This window comes from Pungitius pungitius, chromosome 15 (assembly GCF_949316345.1).
Source record: "Pungitius pungitius chromosome 15, fPunPun2.1, whole genome shotgun sequence".
Classification (NCBI taxonomy): Eukaryota; Metazoa; Chordata; class Actinopteri; order Perciformes; family Gasterosteidae; genus Pungitius; species Pungitius pungitius.
Window position 1 is genome coordinate 14086993 of NC_084914.1, and position 27344 is coordinate 14114336.

At 42.1% G+C, this 27344-nt stretch overlaps 2 protein-coding genes and 1 pseudogene across 2 annotated transcripts; 1 reads left to right on the top strand and 2 right to left on the bottom strand.

The window, feature by feature from the left end:
• The first annotated feature begins 443 nt into the window (after positions 1-443).
• LOC119209569 (solute carrier family 22 member 13-like) lies at positions 444-3848 on the top strand (annotated as a pseudogene).
• Positions 3849-13396: 9548 nt separating this feature from the next.
• Positions 13397-20257, bottom strand: xirp1 (xin actin binding repeat containing 1). Its single transcript, XM_062557873.1, has one exon. It carries the CDS (start codon positions 20255-20257, stop codon positions 13661-13663), a length of 6597 nt encoding a protein of 2198 aa, XP_062413857.1. The 3' UTR covers positions 13397-13660.
• Positions 20258-20481: 224 nt separating this feature from the next.
• Positions 20482-27176, bottom strand: LOC119209481 (uncharacterized). The gene is made up of 8 exons (XM_062557730.1): positions 26902-27176; positions 26269-26413; positions 26023-26077; positions 25643-25921; positions 25191-25257; positions 22305-22456; positions 22039-22075; positions 20482-20587 (listed from the first exon to the last, which is right to left on the bottom strand). The coding sequence occupies exons 1-8, from the start codon at positions 26957-26959 to the stop codon at positions 20580-20582; spliced, it is 801 nt and encodes a 266-aa protein (XP_062413714.1). The 5' UTR covers positions 26960-27176; the 3' UTR covers positions 20482-20579.
• Positions 27177-27344: the final 168 nt, after the last annotated feature.

Below are 27344 nucleotides of genomic sequence, written 5' to 3' on the forward strand. Positions count from 1 at the left end.
TTGAATTTAGAAATGTAAAATACAATCTTATACATTTCAATATTGGTAAAATGGGTGTAAAACAATTCTATGTTGGTCTAGGGGAGAGTTTAATGACTGCTGAGGTAAATCATTTCTTTTTATGTATCTGCATAAATGCTGCCTCATCCTTGCTGACACAGACTGTCCAGGGTTTCAACATTAACAGGCTTTGCTTAAAGGTCACCGTGCAGGAGCATCTCCAAACAAAACATGGCTGATTTTGGAGAGATTCTCAAGAATATAGTTTGAATCATTTCAGAAGATCACTCTTTTTGGTCTTGCCAGCAGGGATGGGTGTACTATGACACCATATATGAGGATGTAAGTCCTAAGTCTCTCATATTTGTTTGTAATCTACAATAAAATGACCCTTTATAATCACTTTGTTTCCTTTTTCTTGTGACCAGGCTAATTTGTTGGAAATGGCCCAAGCAATGTTGATGGCTGGCATTCTTATTGTTTGTCTCCTGTTTGGACCTTTTGCTGAATCGTAAGTGTGCTTTACATTGTACAGAGCACGTGTTTATTACGCTGTACAATAAAAATAAAAATGGGAATGTTTTTTTATACCACACATGCTGACACAAGGTTTTATCTCAGATTCCAGTCATTGTGATGTTGATATTTACCCTAACAACTGAATTATGTCCCAACTTCTATTTATACTTGGTGTCCCAGGTCATGGCGGGAATTGGATATGGAGGTTTTCCACCAAATGGCGTCATACTGGGTGAGGTGTAGGTCACTCAATAAACTCGCCATTGTTTTCATCCGAGTACAAAGCACAGGGAAAGCGACCAGTATATGTAGAATGAAAGAAAAGACAACAGCCTATTCATCATAGAAGTACAGCCGGATTCCTGTTAATCTCTATGTAACGTGCTGCACGCACTTTGAAAACCGTAACCCTAGCTAATACGTTTTGTTTGCAATTTTCTGGCTACATGGAAGTTCAGAGACGTTTTCTTCAATCGCATGTCTCTGGTCTTCATCAAGTCTCACGATCAACTAATGAATGTATTTTGATCAAAGAGCATTTGCCTGCACTTTTGCATTACATTTGAATTATATAGATAAGATTATTATTCACTGATGTGTTCAGTCTTTGTCATTACTTTTCATAATTAATATTTACAGCATTTTGTCGGTGTTGGGGCTCTGTTTCTAGCCACTGGGTGGATCGGCCCTTCCAAACAAGGGCGGGGAGCCTGTGTGACTCAGTTATTTGGTGCAGTTGGACAGGCCGTGCTCGCTAGTCTGATCCACCTCACCAGCCGTAGTTGCAGTCGTTGCAATTTACATATAGTGTGCTCTTTACTCTTTTTTTGACACCCTTTGTTTTAAAGGTAAATTGCAGGTCACTGATAAGAGTCCCCGTCCTCATTTCTGACAGTTTTGTTTGAGTCAGCCAGGTGGTTGTTGGAAAGAGGAAGGCCAGAAGAGGCTCAACAGCTGATTTCCAAAGTGGCAGCCATCAACAAACGCACCGTCCCAGAGTCCCAGAGGCTGGAAAAGGTAAAAGCACACTTTATCAAGACTCAAGTTGAATTTCCCACATACTGGTATTAGCAACCATTTCATGGTGAAATAATATAACATAAGGCAATATCTACAATGCTAATGAATAGTGTCTGTCTGAACAGCGTCAGAAAGATACTTGTAACTTTTGATGAAAAGGTTGTCTTGAATAAATAATGGCATGTAAACACTACAGTCATTTGGACTATGCTGAATTGCATTAAACACTTTGGAACCAAATAACTGAGTTAATATATGAGTTCATCACCTGTTCGACACAGGCTGTTAAATAAAAGGATCTGCTAACACAAGCAAGCGTTTCTGTGATACTCTTTCAACCCCTAGTTCATTACACATTAAGAAACAAAGTGAGAAAAGGGGAGGCCTAATAATACTTACCCAACAACTGTGCTCAGGAAGTATTTCTTTACCATAACATTGGCTTGGTAAGTAGTGTTTTATGACACCCATAACAACTGAGCCAATAAATGAGTAACAAGCAACAACCCATTTTACAAATCATATTTCAAATTGTTGAAGACTTCTTTTTTTGTAAACATTCAGGTTCTCATTGAATGTTACCTACTACTGCCTTTCATTCAATGTGGGACATTTTGGCTGGGACATCTTCCTGACACAGCTAATGTTACCGGCTCACATGCTTTGCACCTGGCTGTTGAAGGCTCTGGGGAGAAAAGTATCACTGATGTGCACTCTTCTGAGAGGGGGATTCTTAGCTGTTCCCCAAGGTAACGTCTTCCTCCGGCTGCCAGTCAGTGCACGACTTGTGGTGTCACTGGTTGGCCTTCAATCCAATTCAGTACAGATAATCATCACATGATGTGAGGGATCCCCTAATTACCCCTGTAGCGCCTCCTGCAGGTTGATTCAGGGTAAGATCTCATCAATATTTCATTGATCACTTCATTCAGAGAACAACCTCGCTAGCATGGTTGCTTGTTTTGAGGTATTGTTTTTTAATGTGCCTGACAGTATTATTCTGGTCAAGGAAATGCTGTTGCTGTTACCACTTTAGCAATATCAGGATGTTTTTTCATGAACTGGGCAGGATCCAAATGCATTTATGTTCAGGAGCTGTTCCCCACATCTTCTCAATTTCACTGTCTCCCTCCCACTGTCTCCCTCCCACTGTCTCCATCCCACAGTCTCCATCTCACTGTCTCCCTCCCACTGTCTCCATCCCACAGTCTCCATCCCACTGTCTCCATCTCAATGTCTCCATCCCACAGTCTCCCTCCCACTGTCTCCCCCCCACTGTCTCCATCCCACAGTCTCCATCTCACTGTCTCCCTCCCACTGTCTCCATCCCACTGTCTCCCTCCCACTGTCTCCATCCCACAGTCTCCATCTCACTGTCTCCCTCCCACTGTCTCCATCCCACAGTCTCCATCCCACTGTCTCCATCTCAATGTCTCCATCCCACAGTCTCCCTCCCACTGTCTCCCCCCCACTGTCTCCATCCCACAGTCTCCATCTCACTGTCTCCCTCCCACAGTCTCCCTCCCACTGTCTCCCTCCCACTGTCTCCATCCCACAGTCTCCATCTCACTGTCTCCCTCCCACTGTCTCCATCCCACTGTCTCCCTCCCACTGTCTCCCTCCCACTGTCTCCATCCCACAGTCTCCATCTCACTGTCTCCCTCCCACTGTCTCCATCCCACAGTCTCCCTCCCACTGTCTCCATCCCACAGTCTCCATCTCACTGTCTCCCTCCCACTGTCTCCATCCCACAGTCTCCATCTCACTGTCTCCATTCCAACCGTCTCCATCTCACTGTCTCCATTCCAACCGTCTCCATCCCACAGTCTCCATCCCACTGTCTCCATCTCAATGTCTCCATCCCACTGTCTCCATCTCACTGTCTCTCACAGGATTCAGCAGTGTGTCTTCTAAGAAGGAATGCAGAAAAGTACAACACTTACCTCTTACTTACCTCTTATTGTATTAGCTTGTGTACAACTAGAGGACATCAGTATGTTTACTGTTGGTTGGTCTGCCTTTTGTTTAGTGGTATTTGAGAATCAATTTTTACTACGTTTACTACGTACTACTACGTACTACTTTGTTACTACTTTTGACCGGTGCTCAACATGTTGGCTGTGTACCACTGGTCCGTTCCCACCGTGGTCTTCAGCAGCCTGATACGGAGTGGAGCTCTCAGCTACGTGCTCCCTGATACCACCGACAAGGCCGAGGGCAGCAGGGGAAGCGAGCCACAAGGCGACGGCCTTCATGATGCTTTCATCACAGGCAGCAGTTTGTCCTCCTTGGCCAAGCGCGCAGTGTAACAACTGCATATGGATCGCGTTCATGTTTTATTTACATGGCGCCTTTCTGATACCCCCAGCACTTTGGGCTTAATTATCTTGGCCAAGGGCACTTCGATTATATTATGTATTTGCTACATTTGTTTATCAGGAAAATCACAAAAGAAAAATGAAGTGATCAGTATAAAAACAAGACATTCATTGTATATTTTAGATAATAATGGTTAAAATAACAAAGATATTGAGCCGAATACATTGTTAACAGATGTGACCTTTTCAGCGTTCTTTGCGTGAATGACCAGTTCTAGGCCAGATATACTTACTTGTGGAGGACTAAAACACAGTTCTGCCCACTGGAACTCAATGATCTGTACAGGACAATATAACAGTTGAGAACACATTGCCTCGTGTATGTTAACAGACAGAAAAACTCAACAAAAAGAAAACCCTGAGGAACACAAATCTAACAACCAAGCCTGAACAAATCATATCTACCCATTTGTAATCTGATATGTATTCAGACACTCGGGATGGTAATCGTTCATTGGTCAGTCAACTGTGGTCCATCATTAAGCAGCCGCTGGCAACGTCTTCATGTTGTTCTCTGCTGATATTTCCCCGTTGACCTCAGACCATTTCTCCAGAGCAATCGCATTTCCACAGGGACACAAGAAATATCAAATTGTAATTGGAAGATTGTTATGAGATTTTCTTTTCACGCTTTCCATTTTGGACGGTCCATTGCTGTTCTGGTTGTACCACCTTGTGGTCAGAACCTGACCTGATCCTGGTAAGAAAGTTCATGTACAACTACTGGTAACAAAATATGATACAACATTTAACTTGCATCTTATTACACAGAAACGTTTGTTTCACAGAAATGTTTGTTTTATAATTAAATGAATGTTAGTTATAGCTTAAATGTTGTTTAATGTGTTATCCAGCAGAACCTTTTATTAGGTAAAGGATACACAGCTACACTCATGAATACTTAATTACATAGTAGATTATTAAAAATAGGGCTGGTAGTTTCCTGTAAAACATTTCTAAAAATCTTCTCGCATGTGTGCCGGTCCGATTGCCTTCCTTGACCCTGGTTGTTTCCACCTGTGCGTCTCCCTTTGTCCTGTGCCAGTACGTCTTGTCCCATGTGATAAAGAACCCGCGCGTGCCAGTGCCCTTTTGCCATTGCCAAGTCTTGTTGTTGTTTTTGTACTTTGTTCAGGCTCAATTACCCTTTGTTTTTTTTTCAGCCTAGCGTTTATTTTCTAGATCATTTTTGTTCTTTGGTTTTAGTATAGGATTTTCCTGTGAAAGCGATAATAAACTTTTGATTTTTGAACGTTTCCTCTGGAGTCGTGCATTTGGGTTCAGGGCCATTGTCCGGTTGTGACAGAGAAGAATCCAGCTTTGCATATTATTTTCCCAAACTACCCCCAAAGAGAGGCAGCCTCTCTCCCATGAATCACAGTGAATCACTTCTTCCTGTGCATCACCAGCTGACCTGGACCGACTCCTTGACTGCTGTCTTCAATGAGACTAACGGGATGAGCTTTGTGACGCCATCCGGGGAGCCTCATTCCCACCGACTTTCTGTAATGTGTAGTAAGATAAAGGTTGATATCATACTAGGCGAAAAACGTCCTGAATAAATGCTAGTATAGGGCGATAAACTATATAATCATAGTCTGGTATGTCAAAGACTTCATAATGCAGTCCAACAGCGTAGGTCAGGTGTATAATGTCTGACCTTGCCTGGTGTTTGTTCCCATGCATAAATGGTGTGTCCCGTGACAGATGTCCGCAGCATGTGAGGTTGTATATGTCAGGCCTGATGGCCGTACCTTTGTGTAGAGTTACTGCAGACATTCAGATTGAAATGATACCCCTGAACATTGACATTAATGTACCAACGTGTGACGCTACGTATTAGTTTGAGGCCTCAGAAATCGTATGTGAAATTGCAAATAAATAACTGAAAAAACAATCAAAACAAAAAAGTTCATGTTGATTTGGTCCTAATGACTTCATGACAACCGTGAAATTGTTGATTTTCATATCAGTTCGGTATGTAGCGCTGAAATTAGCTTCCATACAGATTGACGAGCAATTTATTCTTCAATACAGCTCATATCTTTCCTGGAACAAGATTGTTGTCTGTTCTCAATGGTTGGTTTTCTATGGTTTTCCTTTCCTTTGTTTGACTTTTTCTCTTCAGGAAATTCCATTGCTGTTACGTCTTTGGCCCTTGCAGCACGTTTCTTCCTGGTCTTACTGTATGTAACGTCTTTGTGCAGGAGTTGTTTCCAACATCTGTTAGGTAGCTTTTCAAAGGCTTAATGTGCAAACATCCCAGACCTGAGAGAAACAGCATTTAAGACGTGGTAGAAGGTTTTTGGTATCCTACTTCTTCAGGTAGAGCACCTCTGATTCCTAAGCTGAGACTTGAATCTTTTACCATCAGGGTCCCTCAGCTTTGAAACGACCTGCCTTGGGGTGAACTCTTTTTTAAACATTTCATACAGAACCTTTTTATGGAATTCTTTTCATGGGATATAGTCTTTGAATTGCATTTATTGTAGTCTAGAATTCTGCTCGTTGATATCTTATGGCTGTATGCTCAGAGACATCTTGTGGTATGACGATTTTCAGCCCCCTGGTTGCATATATATCTCCCCACTGGTTGTCAGTTCTAATGAAATGTGTTTTAAGGCGCTTATAGCTTATTAATGACTGAATAGGTAGGTATTGTTCCTTCGCACCTGGCTGACATCTGCATTCTCTTAAGTTAACCTCTGCAAAATTGTATTGCTTTGGTTTTCTGTTAAAAGGCTTCAAGTACTTTCCTACGTATTTTTAGGGTGTCCTCTATTAAATAACCTTCTTTTTATGTTTTGCTGTGTGATCCAAATGTGAAATGTCTATTGTTCCACTCTTCCTTCCACTTCCAGACAAACAGCCACAGCTTTAGGAGTCATGACAGGGCGAGTAGGTGGACTACTGGATCCACTGCTCAACATGCTGGTTCCACTGGTCCAGACCCATCTGGACCAATGTTATCTTACCATTTACTTGTGTGTGTATTAGTCAGCTTTGTTTGTTGATAATGACCTACATTGTTTATTGTCATTTTTACACATATTTACACATGATTTAAATCAGATGTTCCTAATCTAATTATTAAAAATAGCTTTATTTATGTGAATAATGTATCTATGCTTTCTTTTCAAAATAACTACATAGATGTGCTTAATAAAATTAAACACCATTGTTTTCTATTACATGTGACTGTGTTCTACGCTTCAAAATCTTCCGTTTACTTCTATATTTCATAATACTGTGTATAAATAAATAGAATTTCCCTGATACTACTCCAGAAAAATAATGCACATTGCTTAAACAAATTATTTGGAAGATTTTCAGGAAAATATCTGGACGCTACAGATGTAGTTTGTACTTGCCTAATTGTCGGATTAGAAAAATAACAACCACTTTCATGTTTGTATGTTGCCCTTTAGTTAAGTTTATCAAACAGTGTCTGCCAATTTAATTCAGTCAAATTAAAGACGTCATCAATCAAAATTTTATTCCAAGGAGATCATCAGTGAGAAACAGCACTTCATAATAAAATGGTAATATGGGAAAAGTTTTTTTTTATAGATTTGAGACAGACATTTCCCATTCAAATTAGACTGTCTCATTACTTCTGACTCTTTATTAATTATGTATTCATGTGAAATCACTTATTATTCTGAAAATTCTCTTTGCATTACGTTTTTATTCTGAAAATTCTCTTTGCTCTACATTTTTATAGTTTACTAGTTATTCTGAAAATTCTCTTTGCATTACGTTTTTATTCTGAAAATTCTCTTTGCTCTACATTTTTATTTTAATCACATCTATGCAATACATTTAATTTATTTTCCAGCTGTGATGTAAAGACACATACTGTTATTACCACACAAAAGTGAAATAGGATTAATAGGACATATTGTGTTTGATACAGATCTCTTGATAAAAGTCAAAAGTGAATTAAATCAATAATCATTGTGCTTTTAAAAAAACGAAATGAATGGAAATTGGTATAATATCCCTACGCTTAACAAAACTCCTTTTTTAAAAGCACGTTAATATTTTTGGGGGGTTACTTTCCAACAATGTGTATAACATCACATTATCCAAGAAAATCATCCATCCAGCTGCTACCTGTGACGGTGCTTTCAGATATTTGCTCCGCGCTGTTGCAGGACACTAAAAGACTGTCCAGAAATGCATTTACATCCGTCGGCTGAGACACGGCCAGCAACTGTGGTTCAGGTGCAAAGAAGTCATCACCAAATAGACCTGTCCAAGCTAAAGGAACTGCAGTAGACGACGTATCTGGCCCAAGTAAATCATTTGGGGAGTTGGAGGTAGCTCGGCTGGATGGCAACACGGAAAACACATCACTAACCCCAAAGATGTCATCCGGAAAGTCAGGCGCTTGGTTCAAAGAAGCAAAAGCTGTTCCTCCACGAGACTCTTTCACAGCAGGTGGCTGAGTGAACAGAGTGTCGATTGAGCCAAAAATGTCCAAATCTGAGCCTTGCTCTGTTGTCTGACTCTTTGTACCGGAAGGACTGGAGGTTTGAGCCTCATCAACAGACTGAACTGTCAGGTTGAGCACCATGTCAATCCCATCTGATATATTTTGTGTGTTGAGCTGGTTGAAAGTGTCGGAGGAAGCGGCTTCAGGAAAAGCTGTGTCAGCGAGAGAAGGTACAAACATACCACTGGGGCTGATTGGATAAGAGGAATCTTGAGGAACTCTGCAGTCGAGATCAAGAAATGCTTCACCAAAAAGGTCTCTTCCTCCTTTGTCTGATGCATCCAGCACTTCATTTGGATTTTGAGAGCATTCTTCAGCATTTACCTGAAAGGCTAACCGGTTGTCACAGGCCGAACTGCCACCGTCCCCCAAACAATCATCATTTATCAATGGAGTGCTCATGATGTCATCAGTACTTCTCTCCGCTAATACCTGATTGGTCGACTGCTCAGATGCCTGTCTCGCTGACTGCAAATTATTGGGCAGATCTTCAGACTCAGCTTTTGTAGGATCAGTTACAGACCGGTCTGTGGACTCACTGATTTGTAAATCTGATTCAGCATCATCATTTTGTTCTGGAGCTGTTCCATCATCTCCTGTTTCACTTGTTGAAGCCTCGTGCAGGTTGGCTGGATCTGTGGATTTGCTTAAAACCCCAAACGTGTTTTTCTCCATGGTGTTAGGCTCCGGGAATGAAGACTGTCCCTTTAATTGCTCTTCAGCCTCTGGTTCCTGCCGCGGTGCTTGAGACGAGTTGTCCTCCTTTTGTATCTCTTTTGTTACGGCGTCCTTTGCCTCTTCTGTCTTTTTGTCACTATCATGTGCTTTATTATCATTTATTTCATCGTGCGCACACATGTTTGTGGCTTCCTGAGCCTTCTCTGAAAATGACTGAAACAGCCTTCCTAAGAGGCCACCGCTAGGTTTGACATCTCTCGGTTCAACCTTGTTTGTCTTGTCAGTTCCACCTGATGTGAAGAGCATTGACAAAGGACTCTTCGCTTTGGACCCGGATCCCAGTTGGACCTTTGTCTTTTCAGCCTGTTTTGCATTTGTTCTCACAATAGGCTTCTTCTTATTTCTGCCATTTTCATTGTCATTGGCTGACTCTTTCTTTTCAAATTGTTCTTCATTCCTCTCAAGACCAACCTCCTCCCCATGCATGTGTTCTGCTGAACTGAGAGGAGTGCTTGGACCTCCTGATTCACATTGGCTGACAGAGTTTCCTGGAATGACATGCGATACCTCAGCTGGATTTTGGGGTTTCACATCCTCTTGAGTTGAGTTAAAAGTTTCAGTGAAACTTTGAGTCTCGAGTGATTCCTCTTGGCTGTTCTCCTTATCAACAACAGGCTCTCTTTCTTCCGAAGTACTCTTTTCTTTATGCCATTTGTATTCAGGGGTTTCAAGGTGTGTCTCACTTTGGCACTGTTTTCCGCTAAACTCAAATGACATTTGATGAGGATTATTTTTGCCTCTGTCATCTTCTGTATCCTTGGATTCATTCACTTTACTTTGCCCTGTTGTCTCACTCTTTGTACCGGAAGGACTGGAGGTTAGAGCCTCATCTTGGTTTACGGGTACTGCAGCACTGACAACAGACTGAACTGTCAGGTCGAGCACCATGTCAATCCCATCTGATATATTTTGTGTGTTGAGCTGGTTGAAAGTGTCGAAGGAAGCAGCTTCAGGAAAAGCTGTGTCAGCGAGAGAAGGTACAAACATACCACTGGGGCTGATTGGATAAGAGGAATCTTGAGGAATTCTGCAGTCGAGATCAAGAAATGCTTCACCAAAAAGGTCTCTTCCTCCTTTGTCTGATGCATCCAGCACTTCATTTGGATTTTGAGAGCATTCTTCAGCATTTACCTGAAAGGCTAACCGGTTGTCACAGGCCGAACTGCCACCGTCCCCCAAACAATCATCATTTATCAATGGAGTGCTCATGATGTCATCAGTACTTCTCTCCGCTAATACCTGATTGGTCGACTGCTCAGATGCCTGTCTCGCTGACTGCAAAGTATTGGGCAGATCTTCAGACTCAGCTTTTGTAGGATCAGTTACAGACCGGTCTGTGGACTCACTGATTTGTAAATCTGATTCAGCATCATCATTTTGTTCTGGAGCTGTTCCATCATCTCCTGTTTCACTTGTTGAAGCCTCGTGCAGGTTGGATGGATCCGTGGATTTGCTTAAAGCCAGAATCGTGTTATTCTCCATGGTGTTAGGCTCCGGGAATGAAGACTGTCCCTTTAATTGCTCTTCAGCCTCTGGTTCCTGCCGCGGTGCTTGAGACAAGTTGTCCTCCTTTTGTATCTCTTTTGTTACGGCGTCCTTTGCCTCTTCTGTCTTTTTGTCACTATCATGTGCTTTATTATCATTTATTTCATCGTGCGCACACATGTTTGTGGCTTCCTGAGCCTTCTCTGAAGATGACTGAAACAGCCTTCCTAAGAGGCCACCGCTAGGTTTGACATCTCTCGGTTCAACCTTGTTTGTCTTGTCATTTCCACCTGATGTGAAGAGCATTGACAAAGGACTCTTCGCTTTGGACCAGGATCCCAGTTGGACCTTTGTCTTTTCAGCCTGTTTTGCATTTGTTCTCACATTAGGCTTCTTCTTATTTCTGCCATTTTCATTGTCATTGGCTGACTCTTTCTTTTCAAATTGTTCTTCATTCCTCACAAGACCAACCTCCTCCCTATGCATGTGTTCTGCTGAACTGAGAGGAGTGCTTGGACCTCCTGATTCACATTGGCTGACAGAGTTTCCTGGAATGACATGCGATACCTCAGCTGGATTTTGGGGTTTCACATCCTCTTGAGTTGAGTTAAAAGTTTCAGTGAAACTTTGAGTATCGAGTGATTCCTCTTGGCTGTTCTCCTCATCAACAACTAGCTGTTTTCTGCTGAGCTTGAAAGGCATTTGATAAAGACTATTTCTGTCACTGCCATCTTCTGTGTCCTTGGATTCATTCACTCGACTAATTTGAGTTTGATCTTTTGCTTCTGTTGTCAGTTGAGAGAATAGTTCATACTGAGCAACAGCAACATCTGGAGCGAATCGCACATACTTCCTAACTTTTTCTGGATTAGCGTGCAGCCTGTTGGATGTTTGATTTTTTGGTTTGGAAGTGAGTGCCATGTTTGTCTCTTCATACTTCCAGTTTGTGACAGGATCTCTCTTTTCTGCGGAGGTCAGAGAAAAGTTCAGTCCTGCCGAGGAGACGCTGTCTTTGGTTGGATCACTGCTGAGTTTTGTCAGCTTGGATGGCAACTTCTCACTTGAGGTACGACATGTTTTCTTCGATTGCTCGTTTACTCCTGAAACGGATGAGCTTGGAAAGGTCTTCCCTTTTTCTCTCACTTCACCACCATGGCGCATCTTCAATTGGTTGTTGTCACTTTTGTGTCGCTCTGCGGTCGAGGCTCTGCCGATGTCAGATATCTTATTTTTCCCTTCTGTTGGCTGTGCTGAATTAAACCCAGGACTCTTCTTCTCCGGGGGCCAGCTCATTTTTAATTTCCCCTTAACATCAGTACGACTGTTGTATACCATTGCTTTTGCAGAATTTGTTTTAACATATACACTATGAGAGGACTCTCTGGATCTATCAGATGTGTCTGAATTGCCTTTTGTCATTTTGGGAGTGGACAAAGCATCTGGCTCATCTGTGACTTTATTTTTCTGAATCCAGCGGTCTTTATGTTGTTTGTGTCCAAATCCTTCATCATAATTTCCTGTTCTTTTAAAAAGCTGTTGGTAGTGAGAAGTGCAGTAGAACTCTCCATAAAGAGATGAACAGTTGTTGGTGCTGCAATAAAGTAAGAACAAACAATATTTTAATATTAAGACAAATCTAAAATCTCATTACCAGAAGTTTAATGTATAATATAATGTATTTGTGCGAGATTAGCGGCAGGTGATTTCAAAGCATTTGCAAACGCTAATGTGTAATCAACAATGTTTCAGCTCATTAATGGTAGAATGGTTTCATTAAATTCATGTGTCATATTAATTAGGTTGAATGTTTATCATACATTGATGTAAGTGACTGTGGACAATGTCTCACCTGAGCTTCTTCTTACAATGTTTGCAGCAGAAACAGTTGTTGTGCAGGATGAGTTTATTTGCCAGCATTTTCTCCATTGGATAGACAGGTGTCAAACAGGCAGAACACATATCCTTCCCAGGTGAATCAAACTGTGATGATAAAACAAATCAGTTCACAGTATTTGATATTAAAACATTGGAATTTATTTGCCTTTCTGTCATCATTTAATTTTTCTTAATCATTATTTCTGCATTAGAATCCTTTGTAATGGTTTTCGAAAGAAAATATATTTTTTTCTTTTCTTCATAAAAAACAAACAAAAATGCTGCATCCTCCTGCTGCAGTAAAACTTCTCTCAACCACTGCACCTCGACCATCATGTGGGCCTCCACGTGCTCCGTAGTGGGTCTGAGAGGTACTGCCGAAATGTTACATTTAATTAAAATACATTTGGGGTAATTAACATGGGTAACTTTGAGTGTTTTTTGGGAGGAGTAAGATACTAATTGGTGAGCTTTAAAGGTGCTGGTAGCTGATTTTTGGTGGAATGATCTGGCTGGCTGAGTCTTTAACTTAATGTAAGCCAGCTTGCTGCCGGCTTATATTTAGCACACAAATATCAGAATGGTCTTCTATTTCTAACATTTTGAGAGAAAACAAACTTAGCGATCTATTTGCCAGAATCATTTTGAGGATATGCAAAATAATTTGAACATTTAGTAATTTCCACGACAGCAAGCTAACTTGCCGGTAGTGCAAGATCAATAATGGTTGTTGATATTATTCTTGTTCTTCTGAGTTTGTATCTCTATGGTTGAAATGCACTCATTGTAAGTCACTTTGGATAAAAGCGTCAGCTAAATGACATGTAATGTAATGAATAATAATGAGAGACCAGCATTAAGAATAGAAGTCACTTTACAAATCTTTTAATCTTTTAAACCGTTTATTTGACAATTCACACAACAGAACATTAAGTATAAACTGCATATGTTTATTAAAAGAACTTATCAGGTTTGCATGTGGTTATAGTATAAAATGAGACAATTCTTTTCTTATTAAAATGCAACAAATTAGTACTCAAATAAGATCCATTCTATGACCAACAAAACTTTCTGAAGGAATTGTAATAAATACACAAATGAAATAACTGCTTTCCTGAAGGTCAGGTGAACACACTGCATGTCTCATTCAGTGCTTTTCCTTTGGTTGGCTAAATGTTACAAACACCGTCCCTTCCTCATTCGTATGGTTCAAGACTCTATCTTCAGCGCGGCCAGACCTTCGAATCAATGGCGACGTCATGACTTTGTATCTGGCTGGATTACCAACCACCTCAAACAATGCTGATGACTTACTGTCAGACTGTTTGGTGACAACTGTGGAAGTCATAGATGAAACAAATACATTGCCAAAGCCATCCGTCTCTTCGTATGTTTCACTGACAGTTTTTGTGCCAACTATTCCGGCAGGTGGCTCTGGAGCCGTTTTCACTTCGATCACACTAACATTGCGTTGGGCAGGAGGTTGACCTTGCTTGGACGCTTCATTAGCAGCAGACTTCTGTCTGAGATCAACGTTTGCATCATTTTTTGAATGACTGTTTGTTGTTTCTGGTTTAAATGTTGACATGGGCAACTTGGGTTGCTCAACCGACTTTCTGGCAGCTGAGTGAATGGAAATGAATGATGGAGACGACTGGGAAGAGGACTGTCTGACGAGTGGCTTGTTGTGGGCTTCTCGATGCGCTTCTTGTTTAGAAGGACTAGAATCCAAAACTGCTTCTTTGGTTTGACCCGACTTGGCCTTGCTTGACACAATACTTATTTTCCTGATATTGTGGGCGGGTTGGAGGTTTTGCTCAGATTTTAAAGATTCATCAAACAGTCCTGACAACCCTACGATGTCAGCCTCAGATTTCAGGTTGGATACGGAGTACAAAGCCTTTTTAATGGCCTCTTCAATGTCAAGAAGTTTTGCTAATGTCTGTTCCTTCAGATTCATTATTTCCTTGCTTGCCTTTTCCAGATCCTCAAATGCAGTTTCAACCGACGAGACGCTTTCTAGATCATCGTCCTGTGTCTCGACAACTCTCATTTCCTCCGTTTGACTTCTCTTTGCATTTACACTTGGTGTGACCATCCAAGCAGGGACAGTATCATATAACGTCTTGAAGGAGCTAACATCTACACTGCTGTCATCTCCTTCTATGTCTTGCACTTGAGAAAGGATTCCTTGGAGTTCCTCTCGTTTCCTCAGATTTTCAAAGATTTCCATCGCTGCTGTCACATTTCCCTTCATGATCTCCTCCTTGTGGACAGAAAGCCTTTGTCGTCTTTCATCGTCTGTTTCCCTAAACTTTTTATTTCTTAAAACGACTCTATCCTCGCGTATTGGTTGCTTTTCTTCATTCTGCTGTTCATGGCATCTCTTGGTTTTAGATATTTGCATCGTGTCAGCAGAGTTGATTTCTTCCTCGGGAGGGGGTTTGTGTTGGTGAGCAGTGGTTTGGTTGATTTCTTTATGGTCACTTGCATCGGGGTTTACCACTTTTACTTTCTTGGACAACCAAGGTGCTCTTTTGTCTCGAGTGGCACTTTCCTTTCTTTCAAAGTTCTGTAGAGTGGCCTGCAAGCTCATGTTCTTTTCATATTTACCATCTTCTGCATAATTTGCCATGCACATTTGTATCTCATCAGCTGCATTGATTCTCTGTATTACATTTCTGGTCATTTCTACAGGGCTGTTCGACATCATCACTCTGCACTCTGATTTGTTCCCTGTATGTGTTTCCTGAGCCTTTAAGTCCGTTGACACGCATTCATTTGTTTGATTGAAGTCTTGCGAAGCTTCAATACAATTTTGCTGGGATGTTTTCTGTCCGGCCTCTTTATAGATTTTGCCATGTGACATTGTTCTTTCTAGTTTATCTGGAAACGGCATAGAAAATGGTTTACTTTGTTTGGGATGAATCGTTGCACTTTTCATGTTGTCTTTAGTGTGGCAAGTGACTTCGGGAGCAGCCGAAATATTTGGCTCCTCTACAATTACAGACTTTGTCCATTGTGGCTTTGGAGGTAAAGCTGGCTTCAGCTCCTGAGGTTTCTGAATTTTCTTTTGTGGCAGTGGAGGTGGAGTGACACTTGCAGAGCTGGATGATTTAGAAATTCCATTTGCTACGGGGTTGGGGGTTGAATTCTGTGTTGTAATGGAGGGTTGTCCTTCACAGGTTACTGAAATTGAAGGAGACAACACTGTGTCAGACGGAGGCATAGAGATTACAACACACTGCTTCTGAACAGTCTTGTTCCTCCCTGAACAAGCCTTCCCTGAATTCCTGTATATCATTGCAGCTTTATAGTCTCCTTTGGATACATTTACACTGGACTTCTCAAGAGATTGCAAAGCCAATTGGACATTACCTCTTACAATATCTTCTTTATCTAGGAGCTTTGGCTCTGTTGCTGCACTCTGCAGAGACCTTATAGATGCCTTCACATCTCCTCTGATAACTTCTTCTGTCTCATCTTCTGTTGTCTGACCTTTACACTCACAGCTACCAACACGTGGCAGTGATTCTGGTACACAATTACTGACTATAACTGCACTTTGTCGACAAGCCTCAAGGGAAACATGGCTTCCCTGATTGTTCTCGGCATCACTGACCTTTGGATAAGTCTTGATTTGCTGGCATCTGGAAGAAGACGAACGTGTCGATTGCATCACTTCGGAGGAGCTTTCCTCTTGTGCCGTGACATTCAAATTGTATATTTTTCCAGGAACAACGACCTCGCGCTCCACAAACAAGCTTTGCTGCTTAGCCATTTCCAGGGACATTTTGGCTGCCCTCACATCTCCAGAAATGATGACCTCTTTTTGTGCCTCAGCTCCTTCTATGTCGGGGCCCGACAAGTTCATGTCGTAGATAGTCCCAGGTTTGACAATCTCCCGCTCCACACACATGCTCTGTTGCTTTGCGCGTTCTAATGACTCCATTGTTGCTTTGACATCACCCGCCACAATTTCCTCTTTTTCCACCACGACGGGTGGAAGAACAGCAAGTTGTTGCTTTGCCGATAAAATATCCCCTGGGATTATTTCTTCCTTGTGAGGGCAGTTCTCAACACAGAGAGAGAACTCCGATGAAAACACTTTTTTGGTGTTCTTTACATCTCCTGGCAAAACATCAGAAATGGTTCGCTCTACCTGCTCTTTTTGCGAACATAGACTTCTCTTTGCTTCCTTCACATCGCCATGAACTATTTCAATGTACTCCTCAGGCAGATGGCCGTGATCGACCTCGTCGGCTGTTGCGTCCGTATGAAGACTTTTCAGGTAGTCCAAGTCTCCTTTCTCAATGCAGCTTTTGTACAGATTCACATTTCCCTTTTCGTTTTCATCCACCCTACACGACATGACAGTCCTCTGACTACTGGCACTTGATAACAGATTTCCGATCGTAGACTTAATGTCTCCCCTCTCTACAACCGGACCTTTCGTTTTGGTTTCAGAATTGCCGATGAGTGAATATACTGACATCTCTGCCTGCCCCCCTACAGTCTCCTGCATTATGATTCCTTTTGTAAAATCTGTATCTTGGACAAGCAATTCATCGATCTTCTGCACAATGTTTTGTATTCTTTGATCCCTCTCCAAGTTGATAGTTGAGTCTGACTCGTAGACAGGAAGTTCTACCACTGTGGTATTCACTTTTCCCTTCTCAACTTCCTTAAGAAGACTAACTTGGGGCTTTAAGGTTGGTTTGATTAAGAGTTGTAACACAATATTCCTGATGTTACCACCAACAACCTCTTCTTTCTGGATTTGAACACCTTCATTGCTTTCCAGCAGATATTTTACCATCGTGACCTTTCTACTCTCATTTGCTTCTATAATGATGCCGCTCGAGTGAACATAAGTCATTTGGTATAGATAGAACAGCGTGTCAGCCACACTGTTGGCAGTGATTTTGTCTAGCGGAGTGGTTTCAAAGAGCCAGGTAGTGCATTTCACATCAGCTGTTGATATTTTCTCCTCAGAACTTTGCACGGCGGCATCCTCGGGCTCCTTGATTTTGTCCAGTGACTGGGATTCAAACAGCCAAGTGCAGCGTTTCACATCACCTTTCTGGCTGTCTTCCCTGTGGACCGTTTTCACCAGACCTTGCTCCTGAGGTTCCCCTTTCAGACTGTCAATGGTTTGATTCTCAAAAAGCCAGGTGGAGGTCCTGACATCGCCATGCTGGACATCAGTGACACTAACCATTCGCATGAATTTCTGGCAAGACTGCTCAGATTCAAATATCTGTTTATTGAGTTGCACATTTCTGCTTCCCAAGTCTTCAATGACCCTGACTGAGGGCTCATCTCGGCTAGTAAGGAAATCCAACGGTTGTGTCTCAAACTTCCACCTAGCTGATTTTACATCTCCTTTCTTGACATCTTCCTGGGTTACAGCTCGGATGACGTAAACTTCCTTGTCTGCCTTGATGGCGTCAAGGGGTTTGGTCTCAAACATCCACCTGGCTCCTCTTACGTCACCACTCATCACCTCCTCTTTTTTCACAGTTGTAACTTCATGAAACTGCCCCTCTTTATCTCTGATGGCATACAGGGGCAGGGACTCAAACATCATTGTGCTCGACTTTACGTCAACATTGCTGACCAGCTGCTCCACCGGGTCTGAGGTCTGCTCAAGGGGCCTGGCCTGGATGTTGTCCAGTGAGGAGGTTTCAAATACAAACTTTTTGTTCTGTACATCGCCAACTTCTTCACTACTGATTCGCTGAATGTTTACACCCTCATTGTCCTTATTCATCTGGTTCATGGGACAGTTCTCAAACATCCAAGTACATTTATGTACGGCACCTTTTACAAGTTCTTCGTCTTGGTTCTGTTGATCAGGTTTCCTCATTTCAGATCCTATTTCATCCAGGGAGTGGGATTCAAAAAGTTCTTTGACTCGAGAGACGTCTCCAGATTGAAAGTTGACCTGGCTGACACTTCTCACATCGTGTTCCGGGTTTGCATCCTCTCTTATTCTATTCAAGGTTTCAGTTTCAAAAACATGTTTCACTGTTTCAACACCAACCTCCGATTTGACAGAATCCTGTATGGTGCTGCATAACTTCAGATTATACTCTTCACCATCTTTGATGCTGTCCAGAGGCTGTGATTCGAAAAGCCAGGTGATGGACTTGACATTGGTATTGTCAGTGGCTTCTTTATCATTAGTTTTTTCTGATTGTTCATCCACAATGTTTGTTGGTTGTGTTTCAAATAACCATTTACAGTTGTTGACATCACCTTTACGATGCTCCGCTGAAGCATCCTGCTCTGTCTGGTTGAACTTGGAGTGGATCCCATCTATTGTCTGGGTTTCAAAAAGCCACTTTGCCATCTTGACATCGCCCATTGTATCCTCTTGTCTGGTGATGCCTTTGATCACCTCAACATTTGCTTTTCTTTCTGCAAGCTCGTCCAAAGGTTTTGTCTCAAACATCCACTTATAGTTTTGGACCTTTCCTTTGATTAATTCTTCTCGGCTGACTGTTGTGACCGTGTGGAGATTTCCAGAGCTGTCCTTTATTGCATATAAAGGAGTTATCTCGAACATTGCTTTGGTACCTTTCACGTCAACCGCTGCAGTCATTTCTTCCCCCTTAGTAAGCTCTTCATCAGACTGACAGATTTTGCTCAGTGGAAGTGTTTCAAAAAGATGTTTGAACCCTTTAACATCCCCCTTTTCAAACTCTTGTTCTTTGAATGAGGGGTTCTTTTGAATAGTGCAGCTCTCAAATATTTGTTTTTTGCCTTTTACTTCTCCTTGTTCATCAGATGAAAGGGTAACTTTCTTCAAACGCCCAACTTCATAGCTATCATTAAGGCTCTCCATGGGTTGAGTTTCGAACAGCCACAAAGAAGTCTTGACATCGCCCGCAATAATTTCTTCCTTTTCCAAGGATTTATCTGCGGAATCTCCCTTTAGTGCGGCCAATGGTTGCATCTCAAAGAGCTTCTTCTTGTTCACGACATCGGCCTCTCCAGCGCAGTTAGCTACCGTTCCTTCAAATTTGTCCTCGCCGAAGACCTCTTGTATTCTGTCAAGTGACTGGGTTTCAAACATCCACCTCTTTTGGTCAACTCCTCCTCTGTGTCCCTCTTCCAGGGATATACCCCGAATTATTTTGACCCCATCAGTTCCCCTATTAATCAGATCCAAAGGCTGGGTTTCAAAAAGCCAACGGGCAGTGCTGATGTCACTGGTGTTGATCTCCTCCCTGCAGATGGATTTAATCGCATGGATCTTGCCACTGTTGTCTCGGATGGCACAGCATGGGTCTGCCTGGAAGAGTTTTAAGGTCTTCTGCACATCACCTTTTTGCTCCTCCAGCTCCGATCTCAGTTTGAGGAAGCTGTGGTCATCTATGGAGTCGCAGCGTCCAAAGTCACTCAATGGTTTGGACTCAAAAAGAAGCCGAGCTCCAGTCACATCTCCTGGCTGGATGGGTTCCTTCAGAACTGCTTCCACTAGTTCACCTTCATCTCCATTTGATTTATTTAGAGAATCTAAGGGCTGGGTCTCAAACAGCCATTTTGATGTTCTCACATCCCCTCTGACAGAAGTCTGTCTTTTAGCAGACATGTGTTGGGCGCTGTCAATATTCTCAAACATAGAGGAGGTACCTCGGACATTCCCCCCTTTTAACTCCTCATCATCCAACAGCTTCTTGGTTGCATGAGGATCCCCTATATTGTCCAGAGTCCAGTTCTCAAAGATCCACCTCATAGAGTGCACTTCAACTTGATTGGCCGCGTCTGCTGCATGACTGTTTTCTGGCTGCACTGCCATCCAAATGTCATCATCTATCACATCATTGAGACTAGCCCTGAGGTCTGGGTGGATGTGTTTAAAGAGCCTCTTCAGCTCACTCTTTTGCCGTTGCTGGTAACATGTGGAAAACGTTTCTTTAGGCGGAGGCAGAGGGAGGTTAGTTATTGCCGAAGGCCCTTCATAGTCAAGGGGTCTGGGTGGCACGGGTGGAGGTGGGGGGAGAGGCAGGTCATCTTCCTCATGAGATGATTGTGAAACTGAGATTTTTCTGCCTGCTTCAGCCATCTTTAATTGAAAGAAAGATGGGAGTCATAATGTCAGGTTTCAGTAATCATAAAGAGCATTCATTAAGGTGCAAATATGACAATAGCATGCATTTTAGTAAGGAAAGCAACACTTTACCTTTGTTTATGCTCGCTTGATGTTAATCACGGCAAACCATCTTCTGTCATACAAGTGTTAACGAAACACTTTATAGCTTTGTTAGTAAGGAGACATCGAACAGGCACCAAGTCCATACCCCAACGTTACATGCATCGCTAAATGCCTTCCTTTGGAAATACAAATCGGCAAAGTTTTTTGCTGCAAAGGATCCAAGGACCGAGCATACCAAATGCTGTACAGATTGTAAAGCACCCCTGGGAAATGTTAAATTTGTGGTATTGCATTAAATCAGAATTGACTTGATTCCCTCCTCCACACGGAGGCAGTGGAAACACGCTACATACACAAAAATGACATATTTTTACCTTTTTAATGGGAAATTTGTACACCAACAGCTGCACCAGGGTGTCTCTCATTTGAAGTATGATAACAAATTTAAGTTGAGTATTCCTGCTACTTTTCTTTTTGGTTTCCACCAAGTCCTGATGGAAATCTTCCACCAGTATATGCTCCACTATGTTCTCTTGTAAGTTGTTGTCATAGTCTGATTGGTGTTACTATGCACTGCACCTTTCACATACATAAAGTAATCATACAGCATAGGCCATATTGAATACGTCAATTTTATCTTGTTACAGTAGCGCCAACTGTCTTATTATACAAACTATTAATATTACAAATAATTGGTTTAAATCCAGGTTGAGTCATTGGGATTGGACCATAGACCGTAGACTGTAAAACAAACCTTTGCACTATGCATGCACTATAACATTTATTACTGTTGGTCAGTCAGTCTGCTTGAATGACAATGATTAATGTGAGATGATTTGAGTGAATACGTTATCTTACAACATGAAATAGTTAATAATTGTTGCCTTGCTGTACTTTTCAAAGAGGCCTTTGATCCAAGATGGCACTTAAGCATTATGTTGTAGTTTTTTTTACTTCAAATTCGGTTGCTTTCTGACTATCTGGAATATAATTCAACAAAGAAATGTAGATATTATATGTACCACATTTGGTGTAACCCATTGCATTTTCAATTTTCTAGTTCTAGAATAGGAAATCTACAATACTACTAGTGGTCAGCCTTGGACGGTGTACATTACTGGTGAAATGCATTACCAGTGCAATGTTAAGGCTATGGGGAAAGAATTTGGTAGTGAACATACAGCGGTTAAATATGACATATAAATGGGGTTGTATATTGCTTATTGACATATTTAATGTATTGTAAGTCAAAGGTTTATTATTTACTGGATAAAAAAATGAGTCAGTTGCAAAGCACACATATTATTAAAAAACACACACACTGTAATAAAGGAAGCTGAATGAACTAGGCAGTACCTTACTGTTTTTAGGTCTCGTTCCTGGAGTACCAATAAATTCCTGTTGAAAAACAGAAAGATAAAGAGTGAGATATGTGTCATGAGTGAGTTACAGTATTTTCTGTCAGAGTATTAATTATCACTGTTCTGCATGTGGGCTGTTCAAGTATGCAATAGCTGTTTTGTCAAATGTTTGTTTGCTCCCATTGAGAAACAGCCTTGTGGTCATTGCTTTACAAGCCTGTGAGCTCTGTGTTTAGGGAGGAATGTGAGACATTTCAGGAACTCACTGGCTGTGTTGAGCCTCTTGGGGAGTCGATAGCTGTTGCTCTTGACAGGTAGATGGCTGATCTGTCTCTCACCGAGAAGGAAGTAGATAGCTGGTCTCTGCTTTGTCTTGTTGCTGTTCCCCCCTTAGTCAGTGATGGACTTTTTTTGTCATCTGCAACAGAAAAGGTGAAAATGAATTCAATAAATAAAGCTAAAATATCTTTACATTTTTCACAATTTTCTCAAGTAAATTAACCTCCTACTGGTGTCTCCTTTGCTTGCTTACATTTGTTAAAAATAGGACTCCTTGTCCCGTGTCCCAAAATAATTGTTGTGTGACGAGTGCGAGCAACAAGTTAATGATAACACTGAGGGTATATTTTTAGTGATAAAGGAATCTACTTATCACTGTGGCTGCTTCCTCTTAACTTGTGGAAACTATCCAATCCCCAGGAACTATTCCTAATGACATCTGAACAGGGATTCTGAGTAGCTTGGAGGACTACAATATTCAAATGACCCAACATATGATTTATTATGCTTCAGGTAAATATTGTGACTAACAAGTGAGTTTACAATGGCTATGATCCCAGTATCTGACTGAAAAAACCAGGCCCCACAGCCTGCCTGCTGCTGTAGGACCATCACCACACTGCATGCCCAAGACTGACCATGACACCTGGGAAGGAAAAAACACGGCAACTGCTCGCTCAACTGGAGTTACACAGATCGTTTGCACATTGTTTGTGTGAGCTCTCTGCCATCACAATATCAACACCTGACCAAAAGGAATGTGCCTGCCTGACCCTGTAAAAAACGTGCGTTAGACCCCCCAGTTGGCACAACAGTCCATCTATCTTAAGTAAAACACTGAAACTATGTGAGTTTCAACAACAACAACAAAAGGAGCACCGTGAACAATACGGCATGAGGTCGACCGCTCAGAGGGCTGCACAAATCGACAGATTTGAACACACCTCCCCTTTTCATCCACTAAGCCCTTCCAGGACAAAAGGATGGACCAGCGAGCTGGTGCCTCTCACGAGTCCAGACTTAAACTATTTTCATAGATGGGTGAGCAGACTGAATGAGGCGACCGCGTGCCATGCCTGTCCTGTTGAAGTCTTCCACCACTAAACTGAGAGGGCAACTACATCACTTATCACCACACACATGTCAACAGCAGATGAAAATACCAAATGTGTGGTGACTCACAGAGTCATTGACCTCTGGTACCTTCCTCGGGATTCCCACCCTCTGAAAGCGACTTCTGCTGACATGTCTTTGATCTAGGTTCGTTCTCCAGGAATGAAGAGGAGCTATTAGCGGCGCAGTAATGTGGTGCATTTTGGGCCACTGGCAGCTGTGCAAATGATGGGGAAATGCCGTTGGTATTTGTTCTCCACTACCACAACCTTCACCGCGGTCAGCTGTTAGCGGGTTGCCGCCACATTCACAGACTGTAATGAAAACCAGCATGCCGAAAGGCTGCTCACGCGGAATTGCCCCACACGGCGCATCACACCACTGTGTGTAACACCGGCCGATAAAAGTTAGGTCTAGTTTTTCCTCATTGTTTTAATGGAAGACACGTTCCTTCATCATGACTCTTGACTGATTGTAGACAGATGAGAGGCCATCGGCCTGTAAACAGACCCGTCAGCAATGTAGTAACACTAGAATTTGGGGCCTTGATTAGCTCTGATATATAAGAAATAGCCAGACAAAGGAAAATTTAAAGCATGATCATTGTTACTGTTTCTTTTTTTCCTTGTTCGAAGTAATTTAATAATTTATTATAATATTTTCCCTTTAAATAAACTGTATTTGGTTTCCCTGTTGACCCGCCATACTGGCACAAAGTTAAACTTAATATGTTTAGTATTGAATTTAAGTTGATCCACTAAACTCCATGTTCATTTGCTTATTTTACCAATCAATCATGTCAGACAGATTAACAAAACACAATAAAGCACCTCAGTTATTGTCACACAGTATATTTTACATTGGCTTCGCGGTTGCCTCTGTTTCTTCCAAGTTCAAACTCGTGATACTCACTAGAATACCATCCAGCGTCGTTCTGTGTCCTTTCCCTGTATATCTCCGCTTTGCTTGCCTAACTTAAGGCCCCTGTGACGTGCGATAGAGTCTCCTCTCCCCGTGCTTCTCGGTTCACTGTGACTGAGCTCTCTCTGGTCCTGTGGCCTCTGTGACAGCTGATTTTTATCAGATCCCACTCCCCTACTGGAGGACTCTGGCTATTTTGGGAGGGTGGGCTGGCGGCTGCTGTTAGAAGGCTGAGTCAATCACCCCTGTTATTCATTGAGAGCCCGAGGCACCCCTCTACACCCTATTTCCAGAGCTATATTGTCACCCACTATAACGGGCACAGGGTGGGACCTGTAGTATGTGTGTCAGTGTGTCTTTCTAGTGGTTGGAAAAGAAATATTTGCTGACGTTTTTTAGTCATTTACACAGGAAAACATGTTATGATTTATTTCAGCTATCCTCTTTTTCTCCGCATATTTCTCTCAGTGTCTTATTCACACCGGATTCATCTTAGGGTCAAAGGTATCAGTTCCAGGACGCAGAGAGGCAAGGCTCAGAGGGCCTCGGCCTGCGTCATGGTCAGAGCCATCAGCAACAGCCTCACTCCTATCTTAAGCATGAACGCTAAATGCATAGTTATGCATTTGCACCACAAGGTCTGTGTCTTAATTTAGCTCTTTCTCTTAAGCTCACAGGCCAAAGAACACAGCGGCCAGTGTTAACCCTGTCAGGATGTGAATGGTGACACTTTCAGATACTAAAATACACCAGTGAGTTAATACTTTTTTATTTGAAGAGGGACACACCAACCCCATCCGCCCTATCCGATTTCAGTGACAACAAGCTCCGGCCCTCACCTCGTGAGTATCTGGATCCACTGGCTGAAGATTCTGGGAGTCCATTCATGGCCCTTCTGCCTTCCACCTGGGCACAAACAACGTAAGGCGTGGTGAGGACGGCTACAACGCATTGTTTTTTCACATTGAAAAACTTGACTTGTTTTGGTAGCACTGTTTGGAAGCCTGCTGCGATTTGAATCAATGGGAACTTGAAGAAAAATAGTTTTTGATGACTATTTGATGGCTACCTGCCAGTAGCCACTAAAAGCACGCAACTCTAAAAAAAATTTTTAAAAATAGATGATTATACATTTGATTTTTATACATGTTGGATAAATCAGATAGATCATACGGTTAACTGTTTTCTAAAAGTACTGGAAGGAGGGTTTTAGCATGATAGCATCAGTGTGTTCAGTCAATGTAGTGAAATAGGCTCTAAAAATAATAACACCTGCTCAAAACTCTCTCACCTGAAAGATTGTTTCCTTGTGACCTCTGCACTCCAGCAGAGGGGGGCCTCTCCCTGTGTTCCTGCCGGTAGCGGAGGCTGGGTGGAGCCGGGGGCTGCTGTTGAAGCCTCGCTGCAGTGTGGCCTTGGACTCAAACAAGGCACACAGAGCTTTGGTGCCGGACGGCTCTCTCTGAGGGAGGAGGTCCATGGAGCGACTCCTGGACAAATTAGAAGCTCTTCCAGATCCCCAGAGGGCCACGTTGTCCCCGTCCGCCTGCTGCCTCTTGCTTGGTGACACCTGAAAGCAGCGATTGGATTGTTTGTTTTGCGCGTTGTTGTTGTATTTGTTTTCACGTTTTATCACCCATGATGAAACAAAAGACAAAGAACCATTATTACCTGAAGTCTGTGCTCCTGTTTAGCGATACCCATCAGGTCAGTACAGCTTTGGTAACTGTTTGGCAAAAACAAATTGACACATTTATAACAATATTTTTTTTGTTTCCAAGAATAAGATGAAAATTTCTGAAAGTGAATGAAATGGTCTTTTATTAATTTCACCTACTGTCTACCAGAAAATGAATCTAGTATAAAGTTACGAATGTTTCTCATTTAATGCTATATGTGCACATAGTCAGAACTTACTGTTGTACCAGCTGAGACACAGACTTCCTGTCCCAGCGGGTGGGAGCTGGCATGACCCATGACCTCTCCTGAACCCCGGAGAGACACCTCAGAGACTGGGTCCTGCGCATGCCAAATGTCTCCATCGCAGTCCCTCCAACAGCAGCTAAAATAAGCAAATGTTACATTAATGTAATGTAGCAGAAGCCTCGAATCGCCTCATTATTGTGTGTTAATTTGCAGAAACTATATTACCTGTAAATGCTAAAATCACATGATTTGAGGAGTCAGAATATTCGGACTAGAAGTACTGCTGAGGTTTATTATTATACAACACAACACACTGAAAGTCATATGACTCTGTTAATGTTTATGAACTCCTGCACTCAGAAAGCAAAAGCAAATGTACTTTTCTGTAGGACTATGTCTTATTGTTCAATCTTCAGGATTATATCGTAACTGAAATGCCCTTATTCTCAGAGTAAGAGAAAAAGTGACAAGATCTACATTTTGATGAGAGAAATATATGTATGCAAATGTACACTCTATGATATAAGTAAAAAATAAATAGGCTACAAAGTAGAATAGAGCCACAAAATTGCCATTGCTAATATTTTTCTGTCTGCAAAGTGACAAAAGTATTTAAGCCCATACCTGAAGAGAAGACGCTTAAGTCATCTGTGCATCTCTGTCCCTTGTGGTTTAGTGACATCTCTCACACAGCAATGCTCTAGTGGCCAAAGTCCTTTAACGCCTCGTGATTTCCGAGGCATCTGAATACGGGAACCGTAACGCCATCACCTGATACATCCCTCTGAAGGACCAATGCAACCCGCAATCAGGCACTTATGCAAAAACATGCTCATAAAGGTTATCTTCTGGTGGATTTTTTTTTTTGTTGCATTTTTTTGTTTATGACAGTGATGACAGTATGATGCATTGAGGACACAGAGAAACCAGAGAGCTGGCCTGTTTGTTCTATGACAGCTGCTCCAGTGAGATGTTAGCGTCGAAATACCTGGCATAGTTGCTGTGCCACGGCACCTCATACTAAAAACTCAGAGAAGCCGCATTTAAGATGCACCTCACACGCTGCT